The sequence below is a fragment of the Ochotona princeps genome, chromosome 33 (genome assembly GCF_030435755.1).
Source record: "Ochotona princeps isolate mOchPri1 chromosome 33, mOchPri1.hap1, whole genome shotgun sequence".
NCBI lineage: Eukaryota > Metazoa > Chordata > Mammalia > Lagomorpha > Ochotonidae > Ochotona > Ochotona princeps.
The window spans coordinates 2057105-2070535 of record NC_080864.1 but is presented as its reverse complement, the minus strand read 5'-3'; the positions used below and the strand labels follow the sequence as shown (position 1 = coordinate 2070535).

The window sequence follows — 13431 nt, the reverse complement described above, 5'->3', positions numbered from 1 at the left end:
AGGAAGCCACATCCTCCCAGCAGGCTCCCTCTCCGGGACCTGAATGGACTCCCCGAAACCCGGCAAGAGCAGAGCTCCACGGCCTCAGATGCGGATGTGGAAGGTGCTGTGTGCGAAGAGAAGAGAGCCGTCAGTGTGGCCTGTAGGGGTGCCCCTGAAGTGGGCAGGGAACCATGTGGGAGGACGGACACCCCCTACCCCAAGACACTTAGGAGAAAATCAAGTGGGTTGAAAGTGCTATTGATTGAAGCTATTGGAAAGACACACCCCATCTTCCATCCACAGGTGCCCTCAGCAGCTGGGGCTGGGCCAGGCTGCAGCCAGGAGCCAGGAGCTCCATCCGGGTCTCCCACAGGGAGACCATGCACCTGAGCTATCCAGGGCAGCTATCCACTCAGACCAGACCAGGTGCATCATGTGGGGTGGAGAAACAGGTGTGGCTTTGGGTTGGAGTGGACGGCTCAGCCCCTCCTCAACATGTTGTGGGACCCCCAAGCTGCTAGCAGCCCCTGGCTCAGTCTCAGTTTACTCCTCTGTAAAACAGGGTTGCAACTGCTCTTCCCTCCCGGGGTTGCAGTGAGGGTAAAGGGGCATGTGTGGGGGGTGGGACACACAAGATGGCTCAATTAGTTAATCCTCCCCCTGTAAGTGCTGGGATTAACAAACCTCTGGGCACCAGTTAGAGTCCTAGCTGCTCCACTTCCCATCAGCTCCCTGCCTGTGGCCTGGGAAAGCAGTCGAGGACGGCCCAAAGTCTTGGGACCCTGCACCCACGTGGGAGACCCAGAAGAAGCTCCTGGCTCCTGACTTCAGATCGGCTCAGCACCAGCTGTTGCAGCCATTTTGGGAATAAATCAATGAATGGAAGATGTTTCTGTCTCTCCTTCTCTTTGTAAATCTGACCTTCCTATTGAAAATAAATAAATTAAAAAAAATCTTTGCTCACATCAAGTCCTGTGGCCATCACTGTGCTGATTCATGGCCCACCACCCCTCTCCCCATCAGCCTGGCAGTACTGGGTTTGAATTCTCCACCTGCCCTGCCCTGCCCACCCCGTAACAGGGCTGCCAAGTCCAGCGACGCAGTCCGTTCAGTGTCAAAGCCCATGGAGCCGTGAGCGCCAGCTGTCTGTCACCTGAGGAAGTCAGGCGCCCGTAACATCATGTTCTGGAAGTCCTCCAGGGAGAGCCGCCCGTCCTGGTCCCCGTCGGCCTCATCCAGCACCTTCTCACACACCAGGCTCACCTCCTCTGCGCTCAGCTCACCCCGGGTCAGCCTCGTCACCGTCTGCTCCAGGTCCCAGGCACAGATATAGTCGTCATTGTTGAAGTCTGCAGGGGAGGTAACGACCAGCAGGTGGGACGTGGCTCCTGGCACGCACCTGGCCCCTCCTGCCGCCTACTGTGCTAGGTTAGTTAACTACAGGAAAACTTTGGGCTCCGGCAGCCCCCTTCCTGCCTCTTGCATTTAAGGAAGTGAATGCATGGAAACTTTGTGCTGTTATGTCTCTGAATCCGATTGCAGGATGAGAGTTTAAAACCCCCTGACTTTGGCTGCCCCATGCAGTGGCTCCTGAAGTAGCTAAGACTCCTCTTAACATCCTACGCTTGTGTCCACTACACCACACATCCAATGGCCACTCGGCGGCTGCCATGTTCTAAGCACCCTAATTCCTCTATGAGCATCCTAACTCCCTGCTCCCCAGGGTGCACACCCACCGTAGATCTTAAAAGCATAGTAGACCTTGAGGTCACGCGGGGCCATCTCACTCATCACAGAAAACATGTCCAGGAAATTGTTGAAGGTCATGTGGCCGTCCCCGTCCTCGGAGAAAACCTGGGCGATCCTCTGGCGGAAGGGGTTGTCCTGGGGACCAGTCAGAGACAGGGAGGCCATCCTTGGCTGGCTAGCTCCTGGGATGCACAGGGTCTCACCCTCCTCTAGAGGGCCGTCCGCTCAGCCACTGTGATTGGCTCTGCCATGTCACACGTGACTCCAACTGACCAATCCAGGGCTGCCTGGGATTTTTGGACCAGTGTGGATGGGCGGGACTCGCTTTCTATTGGCTGTGGAGCAACTGAGGGCATCCTACGTAGGGCGTGTTGGGCTGCAAGATGAAGACCTGAGCTCGGCCTCACCACCCACCATACACCGGGGCTGGGCCTCCCGGCCCACAACACCCCCCCCAAGTTGTACCTTTAGCTCAGGCATGGTGCTAATGAGTTCGTAGGGCACCTTGACATCTGGGCTGTTGGTGTAATCCAGCGGGACGAGCTGCGGGGCCAGGTCCTGGTAGCGGTAGAACAGTCTGAAAAGAAGGTGTTGGGGGAGGCCTTGGAAGATGCTGAGTCCCCAGGAGTCAGCAGGTTAGGGCCTGGGCCTCAGGCCCATGGAGGCAGCAGCCTAACTGCCCCTGGAGGGAGAGCCTGAGGGGCTAGTGACCAGGGAGCGAGCACCAGCAGCTGACCGGCACTGTTGGAGGTCTCGAAGAAGGCTGTCACACACCCCCGAGGACACCTAGTGTCTCTTTGGGAGGGTCCATGCTTCTCCGATGGCGCTTCCTTCCCTCTAGTTCTAACAGGAGGACACATCCCCACGGCACTTCAAAGAACAGCAGGAACTAGCTCAACAGCTGGGAAGGCCAGTGCTCCTGCCAAAGCACTCACCTCATGGCAGTATCCCAGGGGGCTCATCTTTGCACACGCTACACTGGGATTCATCACGTCCCTAACCAGGATCTGACCACACACCCGCACCAGGATCCCGCCACACCCGCACCGGGATCCCACCACACCCGCACCGGGATCCCACCCGCACTGGGAGCCCACCACACACCTCCCCGGTGCTGTGGGCACCTGGAATTCAGGCTAGATTGCACCATGCCCTAGCTGGGTCATCTCTGGAAACCTCCCAGCCTTGGGTGTCTGGCAGCCCTGAGTCAGTCTCTCTCTCTCTCTCTCTCTCTCTCTCTCTCTCTATCTCTCTCTCACCAGGACAGATGAACCATCAACCTTCCAACACCTTGGGGCTCCATGCCTCTTGCCCCAGGGCTCAGCTCCCAGGGCTCAGCCCTAAGGGGTCAGCACCCCCTCAGGTCAGCCCCTGTGTGGGCCCCGGTTCCCCATGGGTAACCTGATCCATTGTGACAGCCCCCCTTCCAGCTTGAGCTGTCCTCACCCAGACAATGGAACCTGTGTGGGTGAGAGGTGTGCCCATTAATTATAAATTTTCCTGCACCCACAGTGAGTGGGGCCTTGGCCACGCTTACCCTGCGGTCGAACCCCCAGTGCCAGCTTGGGTTTCAATGGCTCCAAGTTCGTGGGCTAGGACCTCTGGACAATGCCAACAAGCCCTCTCCCCAACACCTCCTTACTCCACAGGCTGAACTGGCCCCTCCATGCCTATCTGCTGGGCTCCTGTCAGGGTCCTGCAAAGCCTTGTGGCCTCTACCCCCTACTTTTGTCACCCCACACCCCAGCTCCCAGTCCCAGGTTCTCCGAGGCAGGGCAGGGTGGGACATCCAGCTCACACACATCTCACACCCACCACGGCTGTCTGTGCCCCAGGACAGGGTCAGGGCGGGGCATCTGGCTGACCCCCAGCCCACACACCCACCACGGCTTCCTGTGCCCCTGGGAGGAAGTCAAGTCTCAGCAGCTGTAGCAGCATCACTTGCTGGCCTCGTCTCCCCGCTGTCCCCCCACCCGCTGTCCCCACCACTGCCCTCAGCACCTCTGTTTCCAGAAAGGCCTCCAGCCTGCAGCTTGCCTCTCTTCCTCCGTGTACTGACCTCATGATCTCCTTCCTGGTGAAGAAGGTGCAGTCCTGTGGGCAGACAGATGCTGTCAGCTCAGCCCCCCGGGTCCTGCCGTGAGGAACCGTGCCTGCTGGTCTGGCTCCCTCAAGCCCACCCTGCACACACGGCCCCTGCGCGCCCTCCCTCCACCCATCCACACATGCGCCGGGATCCTGCTGTGCACCTGCGCTGGGATTCAACCACACACCTGTGTTAGCATCCACTTCACACCTGTGTTAGCATCCCACCTCGTACCTGCACCAGCATTCCGCTACGCACCTGTGCCAGCTGCACACCTAGACACAGTTGCCTTTGTGCCTATGTGTAGATGTGCCATCAGCCCTACTCCTGGCCCTACCTGGAACTCCTCCAGCTGCTGCGGGGTGAAGACCGTCTGTTTGTTGCCCATATCCAGGCCTGCCACCCCGACTTCTGTCTCCGTGCCACGTCCCCACTCTTTGGGTGCCGTCCGCAGTGCCCGGGCAGCTGGGCACCAGTGTATGGGCAAATAGTTCTGCCCTGGCTGTCACCTGCCCACCCACCCTGTCACCCCACAGTCCCGGGGGTGTGAGGTGACTCAGGTTACAGCTTAGCACCCTGGACAGAAGCCTGGTTTTGTCCACGGGTGGAGAGCAGGGCTCCGGGAGGTCACACAGCACCAGTCTGAGGGCCAAAGCTGCCACCGCCAGGACTCAGGCCCCAGGCAGAGAGGCTGCGGGGCGCCCAACAGTCCAGCCCCTCTCAGTTCTGTGGCCTTGGCCTAACCGCCTGCCCTTTCTAAGTCGCAGTGAGCTGGATATGACACGAGTTTCGGTCTCCCAGCTGGCTCTCTCTCTTTTTTAAAAAATAAGATTTATTTATTTTTATTGGAATGGCAGTTTTACAGAGAGGAGGAGAGACAGAGAGGAAGATCTTCCATCCACTGATTCACTCCCCAAGTAGCTGCAACAGCTGGTGCTGAGCCGATCTGAAGCCAGGAGCCAGGAGCTTCTTCTGGGTCTCCCACGTGGGTGCAGGGTCCCAAGGCTTTGGGCCGTCCTCCACTGCTTTCCCAGGCCACAGGCAGGGAGCTGGGTGGGAAGTGGAGCAGCCAATCCAAGGATGAGGGAATCCTGCAAGTTCCATTGGCTGACATAGTCCATCTCCAAGCTTCTCTTCGCCCAGATGTTTGCTGTCATTGTTTGGCTGGGGGTAACTGACCAATTTGTTCTGCCCTCCTTCCTCTGTTATGGTACCAGATGTCCTCGGAGGGCTCCAGTGTGCATCTGGGCACGCCACCCACTGTTCTGTCTAAGCCGCCAAGAAATCCCAGTTCTGACATACATGCTCCACGACAGACCACGGATCCTGCCATTCTCCCCGTGTTTGGAGTTCTGAGTCCAGTGCTTCAGTTGGGGGGATCCCCAAAGAAGCCTCATCTGCAGTGACCCCAGAGCTGACTCCTGTGTGTGCCAGCCAGTGCAGAGTCCGGCTCAGTCCATCACCCACATCACCCTATGCACACACTGGTGGTTGCAGTTGCTGGGTCAGTTCTGTCTCCAGCCTCATCTCTTACATAAACTAATGGATGCTGCAGCCCAGCCTAACTCTGCCCACCGCAACTCAGCCCTCGCATACACCAGCAGGAGCTGCACACAGCCTAGTCAGAGCGACCCCCGATACCCCACACGAGGCCTGCCCCCAGTCCTGGCTCCTGTGCTTTCCTGTGTGTGCAGCTGACTGTCCAGTCTGTCCCACATCCCATTCAGCTGTCATATCCATCAATGGGCATTGGAGCCTAGTTCAGCCCACCCGACCGCACTGTTCAGTCCACACTCATGCCAGCCTGTGCTGTGCCATCACCTGTCCAGCCAGGCCTGTGCCCAGCCCTGGTTCTCATGCTCACCAGTGGGAGCTGCAGCCTATCAGAGAGGAGCCCACAGTTTCCCTACTAGGCCCACTCTCAAGGTGGTTCTGCAGGCCAACGTGATAGGACTTGACCCCAGTTCCAGCACTTGCCAGCTGATGCTGTGGCAAAGCCCAACCAGCCTGCCTTTATTCTGGTTCATGCCTGCACTGGTAGGTCAGCCCAGCCTGGCTCTCCCCTAACCCAATTCACATTCAGGCCAACAGGTGTTGTAGCCCTGCCCAGCCTGGTCTGCCCCGAGTCCCCTCTCATGCTCACCAGTGGGTACAGTGGCCCAGCGGGGGAGGGAGGGGGCATACTGCCCCCCTACTGGACTCACTGCCCCCCACCCAAGTCTCACCTGTGTTGGTGGGTGCTGCAGCCTGGCCTGACCTGGCCTGCCCCCCAGTTCCAGCTCATGCTGGTGGGTGCTGCAGCCTAGCACAGCTTGGCCACCCCGCAGTCCCGGCTCTAATGTGAGCTCTCCGGTGTTGGAGTCTGAATTGTGGTTCTCAGATCTGCCAGTGGGTGCTACGGACTGGCCCAACCCGGCCCGCCCCCAGACCTGAGCCACATGGTACTGACAGGTACTGTAACCTGGCCTGGTCTGGGCTGCTCCCCGCCGCGGTGCCTACACTCGCCTGTAGGGACCTCATCCTGACAGAGCAGTCCCCCAGGCTCCTCTACCAGGTCTCTTCTTAGCGGTGGATCTCACACACGCCAGCGGGTCCTTGGCCCAGATGGACTTAGTCCACTTCCTGTCCTGGCAAGAACAGTGTCCTTGCCCAAGCAGCCCACACCCATTCATTTCTTACTGTTGGGTGTTGCAGCCCAGCCACACCAGGTCCACGCCCTGACACAGCTCACACTTGGCCCAGTGGGAGCCGTGACCTAGCCCAGCCTGTTCTACACCCACCCTGGCTCTCACAAGCACCAGTGTATGCTGGAGTCTAGCCCAGGCTGGTGCCCCAGGACCCAGTCCAAACTCATGCCGAGGGACACAGCAGTCATATCCAGCCCGGAGCAGTGCCCCAGTTCTGGCTCTCACGTTCACCAGTGGGAACCATAACATAGCTGGGCTATTCCCCTGAGCTTTCCTCCCAGGCCCGTTCCCAGGCACAGATTTGTGCGTGCCATGGTTGCCCGGACCCTGCTCATGCCCAGGGCCTTTTTTGGCCTTGGCCATCGGATGCTGCAGCCTGGCTTGTCCCGGCTCACCCCCAGTTCCGACTCTCACGCGCAGGTGCTGCAGCCTGAACTCTGCCGAGTCTGCTCCCATCCCTGGCTCACACAAAAACAAACAAAACTGGTAAGTGTGATGCCCTGGTCTGAATGACCCACACTCCAGCCTGGGTCCTGCACATGTCAGTGAACTCTCTCTCTCTCTCTCTCCCCATTCCACTCCCCCTTCGGGAGGTTTGTTTTGTTCTGTTTTTATTTTTCGTGTCTGATCAGGAGCAGGGTGCCCACCCCGGATCTCTGGCTAATCCTGACCTGTCCGTCTGCCCCCCTGCACTGTGCTCACAAGTCCCCCTTTGATGCATCTTCCGGACTCAGGAGGTTTGCCATTTAATCGCGTCTTGCTCCACTCACACTTCTGCCCGGGCGGAAACTCGTGTGCGTGAGATGAGAACCGAGGCCACCTTGGTGGTCACCGCTTCCTCCTGTGTGCGACACGGCCTGGCCAGCAGATGTTGAATGTGTGGCGCCACGGCAACGGCCCCTCCCAGAAGCAGAGCAGCTGGGACTTGAACCAGCATTCTGCTATGGGGAGACAGCTACCCAAGCAGCTGTTCAACCCACTGGGATGCAATCGCCACTTCCCACATCAGTATTGAGCAAACTCTAGACTTCACTCAATCTGCACTATTTTGCCAGTTTCTCTAATGGTAATATTTTTTTAAAAAATGGGGGGCCAATGCTATAGTGTATCTGGTTAAGCCAGTGCCCACAACGCTAGCACCACATATGAACTTTTGGTTCAGCCCCAGCTGCTCCACTTCCAGTCCAGCTCCTGGTTTGTAGCCTGACCCGGCGCAGGTGCTCGGGCCCTGCACCCACGCAGCACATCCCAAACCGTGGTACTGGCTCCTGGCTTGAGCTTGGCCCAGCTCTGAGCAGGTGGAAGATCTTTCCAGCTCTCCTCCTCTCCGCCTTCCAAATAGAGAAATCCATTTTTCTTGCGGATAGATAGTCAGCCATTGGAAGTGCTGAGAGCTCTTCTATCTTATCTCGTGGGCCTGGGGGGTGCAGGCTTGCCCCTTGAGCTGTCCCATCCCTCTCTGACTCCGCGCCACCAGGAGGGACCCCTGCGTTTTCCCAGGGAAGCCCTGACTGCTCCCTTGAGCCAGCAGGACCCTGCAAGAGGCAAGTGCGTGGGTGCAGAACAGGGCGCTGGCGTGCTGCCCCCTGCTGGGGAGACGGAGCAAGGTGCCCTGCTGGCCTCCTGCTGGCATCCTGTTGGCGTCCTGCGTCCTGTAGCTGGGCAGCTGGGTTCGGCTTCTACCTCCCTCAATCCCCTCTCTCTCTCCTAGGAGAACCCGGGGCAATGCCTGCCTGAGATCCGAGGCTGCAACGTTCCCAGCCCAGCGTCCAGCGGCTTGGCTGCCTTGGAGCCAGGCCGCTGGCCAAGCTGGTGAAGGTGTGTGGGTGTTGTTGGCCGAACATAGAAGAATTTAGGTGGGCTTTATTTCAGGGAACCACGGTCAGGGGATTCCGTTCTCCACGCAGGAGAAAGATGTGAAGAACAGAGCTTTTTCAGTGGAAGAAGCGCTCGGAAGAGACACGCAGGGGCCTTTTAAACTCCCCTTGACATGGAAACCGAAATGGGGGTCGCCTCGGCCTTTCTTTGGTGGGGGGATGGTGGGTTCGTGCCCCTCATTGGTGCAATGGTGGTTTCACCAGGGTTTGGTTGGAGGCCAACTCGGCCCTCCTCCCATTACCGTGGTAACCATCAGGCGTGGACTCTGACAGGGCACCGGCTTGTCATGGCCAGTCGTGGAGGTGAGGGGCGGGTGCACCTTGGTTATACACACTGCTGAGCGAGAAAGCCACGTGCAGGAAAGAACAGAGCAGACATCACCCTGGGGATAGCAGAGGATGCCCCAAAACCTTGGGACCCTGCACCTGTGTGGGAGACCCAAAAGAGGCTCCTGGTTCCTGGCTTCGGATCAACTCAGCTCCGTCGATTGCGGCCCCTTGGGGAGTGAACCAGCAGTGGAAGATCTTTCTTTACTTCTCTCTGTAAAATCTGCCTTTCCATTATCATGGCTGACCCGGTCTCCCAGAGACGCTTCAGACAATGGCTTGTTTCTCGCAGCCTTGAAGCCAGGGAGGTAGTTTCGGGGAAACCTCCTCGGGCAGTGGAGGGCTCGGAAGCCTGGCCAAGAGACAACGCCAGCCTGCAGATAGAGGACTCGCGCGGGCAGTTCAGCAGTGCTGCCCGCTGGACCCGGCCCTGGGACCGCTCGGGGCCAGGGGACTTGGCCGGGGTCACACAGGGAAGCACGCACAGCCAGCGAAATGAGGACTGCGTTACACACGGCGACAGCAGGAAGCCCGAGCGCACTGAGCTCCAGGAACACTTCGGGTGGTTCCTTTTAAAGAGTTCTTTTTATTGGAACGGCAGATTTACAGAGAAAAGACAAAGATCTATGCACTGCTTCACGCCCCAAGGGCCTCAACAGCTGGAGCTGAGCCGATCTGAAGCCAGGAACCTGGAACCTCTTCCAGGTCTCCCACGCGGGTGCAGGGTCCCAAGGCTTTGGCCCGTCCTCCACTGCTTTCCCAGGCCACAGGCAGGGAGCTGGAGGGGAAGTGGAGTAGCCGGGATTAGAACTGGTGCCGCTATGGGATGCTGGCACATGCAAAGTGAGGATTTAGCCACTAGGCTATCACACGGCCTAATATGGAGTATAGTTCAGGTGTTGCCACAGGATGAGGGGCTTAAGTGGCGAAGGAAACAGAATTGCAAGGGGTGATGGAATATTCTAGATCTTGATTGTGGCTACACAGGTGTGTGAATGCGAGAGTGGCCATGGGGGACACAGAGGTCTCCGTGTGGGGCAGGTCTCTCTTCACTGTAAGTCTGTGTTTTCAGTAAGAATAAATAAATCTTAAAAAATATGTTTTTAAAAATACAAAGGTTTGGGCCCGGCGGCGTGGCCTAGCGTCTGAAGTCCTCGCCTTGAAAGCCCCGGGATCCCATATGGGCGCCGGTTCTAATCCCGGCAGCTCCACTTCCCACCCAGCTCCCTGCTTGTGGCCTGGGAAAGCAGTTGAGGACGGCCCAAAGCTTTGGGACCCTGCACCGCGTGGGAGACCAGGAAGGGGTTCCAGGTTCCCAGCTTCGGATCGGCGCGCATCGGCCCGTTGCGGCTCACTTGGGGAGTGAATCATCGGACGGAAGATCTTTCTCTCTGTCTCTCCTCCTCTGTGTATATCTGGTTGTAATAAAATGAATAAAAATCTTTAAAAAAAGAATACAAAGGTTTCAAAGTCGGCAATAAATGAGAGCAGGACACACAGGCCTGCAAAAACAACGTGGCAAAGATGGGACTTGAACCCTTGGCCTCAAGTCTCCCAACAAGCAGTGGGCGCTAAAGGCGGAAGTGTGGCGTGAAAGGCGACGTCTAGAACGCCTACGCGCCCGCCTCCTCGCCCCGCCCCACACCGGAAATGGCCCGCCTTTGGCCGCGAAAGAGCGCATGCGTGAAGCCCCGTCCTCCCAATCAAAACGAAGGAAGTCGGCGTTCGGGGCGGAAATACGGATTACAAACAGGAAGTGTGGCATTCCGGCGTCCGTCTCGCTCGCCGGTGCCATGGAGGCCTACGAGCAGGTTCAGAAGGGACCGCTGAAGCTGAAGGGCGTCGCGGAGCTCGGCGTGACCAAGCGGTGAGTGCTAGCGCGTGCCGGGTTCTCGCCCGCCGGCCCCGCGTTCCCCGGCGGCGGCTCCTTACCCTGCGCCCTCCCAGGAAGAAGAAGAAGAAAGACAAAGACAAGGCGAAGCTTCTAGAAGCTATGGGCACGAGCAAGAAGAACGAGGAGGAGAAGCGGCGCTGCCTGGACAAGCGGACGCCGGCGCAGGCGGCCTTCGAGAAGATGCAGGAGAAGCGGGTGAGGCGGGGCCCGCGAGGAAGGCGGGCGGAGAGAGGTCGGGGAGGCCGGGTGCAGGTGTCGGTGCAGTGGGGCTGGGGGAGACCTGGGAGGGACCAGGGGAGGCCGGGTGCAGGTGTCGGTGCAGTGGGGCTGGGGGAGACCTGGGAGGGACCAGGGGAGGCCGGGCTGCAGGTGTTGGGGTGCAGTGGGGCTGGGGGAGACCTGGGAGGGACCAGGGGAGGCCGGGCTGCAGGTGTTGGGGTGCAGTGGGGCTGGGGGAGACCTGGGAGGGACCAGGGGAGGCCGGGCTGCAGGTGTTGGGGTGCAGTGGGGCCGGGGGAGGCCGGGCTGCAGGTGTCGGGGTGCAGTGGGGCCGGGGGAGGCCGGGCTGCAGGTGTCGGGGTGTAGTGGGGCCGGGGGAGGCCCGGCTGCAGGTGTCGGGGTGCAGTGGGGCTGGAGGAGACCTCGCAGTGACACTGGCCCAGGGGAGGTGCTCCGTGTGGCATCTGAGCGAGAGGGGCAGCGCGCGGCCGAGCTGTGCCCTTCCTGCTGGGCCAGGGCGCATCTGGGGCAGCCTGGCTGTGACACCCGCTTCTGCTCTCCCTGCCAGCAAATGGAACGGATCCTGAAGAAGGCATCGAAGACCCACAAGCAGAGAGTGGAGGTGCGGCCGGGTGGGGGGCCAGGGCGGGGGTGTCCAGGGAGGAGCCCTGCAGGGACACCTGGCATCCAGGTGGCTGGTGGGGTGCAGCGAAGACCCACAAGCAGAGAGTGGAGGTGCGGCCGGGTGGGGGGCCAGGGCGGGGGTGTCCAGGGAGGGGCCCTGCGGAAAGAGGCGGCATCCGAGGCCTGGTGGGGTGCAGCTAGAGGCGGGCAGAGGCTGTGGGCTCCCTGTGGGCTGTGTGCCGACGCCAGCTTTCTCCTTGGCCCCCAGGACTTCAACAGGCACCTGGACACGCTCACGGAGCACTACGACATACCCAAAGTCAGCTGGACCAAGTAGCCGCCAGTGTGGCCGTCCTGTCGGCCGTGCCCCATCTCGCGCCCCTCATCCTGGCTCTGCATTAAAGATGAGCCTGTGCCTGTGTGATTATGGGGTCTGGTCCCACATGGAGGATGGGACCGCGCCCTGTGTGGGGGGCAACAGGGGTCTGTTTCCCTTGGGATGATCCACTGCGCCCGACGTGATGGGGACTCCCACACCGCATGCCTGGCCTTCCGGGCTTCCTGTGGCTCAGCCTCTTCTGGGGCCTTCCAGCAGCTTGCTCTGCCCCAGCCCAGCGAGCCAGCCTGGGCACCAGGGCCACCACCTGCCCCTCTCCCGGCCCAAGTCCCCCAGCCAGCACGCTTCCTCCTGCCAGGCCCGACGTCACTCACCGAGCACAGCACCCTCCCCCCGGAAAGCCAGAGGCCACAGCGTGCCCAGCTCGGATCAGAGTGGGGCCGGTGGGCATCCCTGCCTCGGGACACTTTGGGGAGGGCCCTGGGCCGCAGCGGGCATGCCCTGAGCAGCATCGGCCACCATGGTGCTGGGAGAGGGCCAGGCCCTGCGAGGCGGCCGCCCCGAAAGCCGCCCAATAAAGCAAAGGAGGGCGTTAAGTACAAAGTACAACTCAGTGTCTAATTGATGGCGGGTGAAGGGAGGGCGAGTAGTGGGCACTTCTCTCAGCGCGGGGACAAGAACAGGAGTGCCCGCCTGGGGTAGGGTACGAGTCTGGGTGTCTGATGGGCGTGTGGCGGGGCCTGCTATCCTGCTGTGCCCGGTGCACAGGAGGCCCACGTCAGCTCTGCTGTAAGCTGGGGACAGAAGCCCGAGTACGGCGGGCACAATCCGGCCCTCCAGGTTTCCCGCCCCCTCCTGTGGGCACGGTGCCCTGGTCAGTGCTCACTCGCCCTGGGGACTGAAGTCCAGGGTGCCATTTTTCCTGCGAGGTGTCCGCTCTCTTCCGGACTTTGTAGCCATCATGTTTCTGTCTTAACACAGGATATATTAAAAGTGCAAAACCCCCAAAGAAGGAGGGAAGCTTAAAAGGCAAGTGACAGGCAGGCGGCTTGTGCATACACAGTGCATTTCAAAAACATCAAAAAAATTTAAAGTTTTTAAAAAGGAGTTTAAGGGGGCTGCTGTGGTGGCCCAAGCAGCTGGGATGCCTGGCTGCTCCACTTCCCATCCAGCTCCCTGCCTGTGGCCTGGGAAAGCAGTGGAGGACAGCCCAGAGCCTTGGGACCCTGCACCTGCATGGGAGACCCAGGAGAGGCTCCTGGCTCCTGGCTTCAGATCGGCACAGCACCGGCCACTGCAGCCACTTGGGGAGTGAACCAGCGAACGGAAAAGCCTTTTTAAAAGTTGTATTTTGGTGCCAAACATGTATGAGATCCATGCACAATTTTTTTTTTTCATTTCGCACAGTCTCCATTACATTTTTAAGACAAAATTTCTTTTGCACCAGAATAAACCTGTCTTGGAAATCCATTCTTCCAGGAACTGTTTGAAGCTCTCCCCCCTCCGCTGTGGGGTCCTCCTGATGATGGAGGGTCCAGCCGGGCTCCCGCCCCTCTGCCCCGGCTCCGAGGACTCTCACCGCCAGAGAACATTCGCTGGGCGAGGGCGTGCCCAGCTCGGGCCCCGCCCCCTGCGCCTCACTTCCGGGG

At 59.6% G+C, this 13431-nt stretch overlaps 2 protein-coding genes across 3 annotated transcripts; one reads left to right on the top strand and one right to left on the bottom strand.

Annotated features, from left to right (window-relative positions):
* Positions 1 to 48: 48 nt before the first annotated feature.
* On the bottom strand, positions 49 to 13311 carry CIB3 (calcium and integrin binding family member 3). Of its 2 annotated transcripts, none has more exons than XM_058657795.1 (6): positions 13237 to 13311; positions 3791 to 3825; positions 2197 to 2308; positions 1719 to 1866; positions 1136 to 1331; positions 49 to 106 (listed from the first exon to the last, which is right to left on the bottom strand). In XM_058657795.1, exons 2-6 carry the CDS (start codon positions 3793 to 3795, stop codon positions 85 to 87), a joined length of 483 nt encoding a protein of 160 aa, XP_058513778.1. In that variant the 5' UTR covers positions 3796 to 3825; positions 13237 to 13311; the 3' UTR covers positions 49 to 84. The 2 variants fall into 2 exon arrangements, with proteins under 2 accessions (XP_058513778.1, XP_004595613.2); XM_004595556.2 differs by lacking the exon at positions 13237 to 13311 and adding an exon at positions 4155 to 4205.
* On the top strand, positions 10423 to 11847 carry FAM32A (family with sequence similarity 32 member A). The gene is made up of 4 exons (XM_004595555.3): positions 10423 to 10575; positions 10656 to 10797; positions 11390 to 11443; positions 11714 to 11847. The coding sequence occupies exons 1-4, from the start codon at positions 10502 to 10504 to the stop codon at positions 11780 to 11782; spliced, it is 339 nt and encodes a 112-aa protein (XP_004595612.2). The 5' UTR covers positions 10423 to 10501; the 3' UTR covers positions 11783 to 11847.
* Positions 13312 to 13431: the final 120 nt, after the last annotated feature.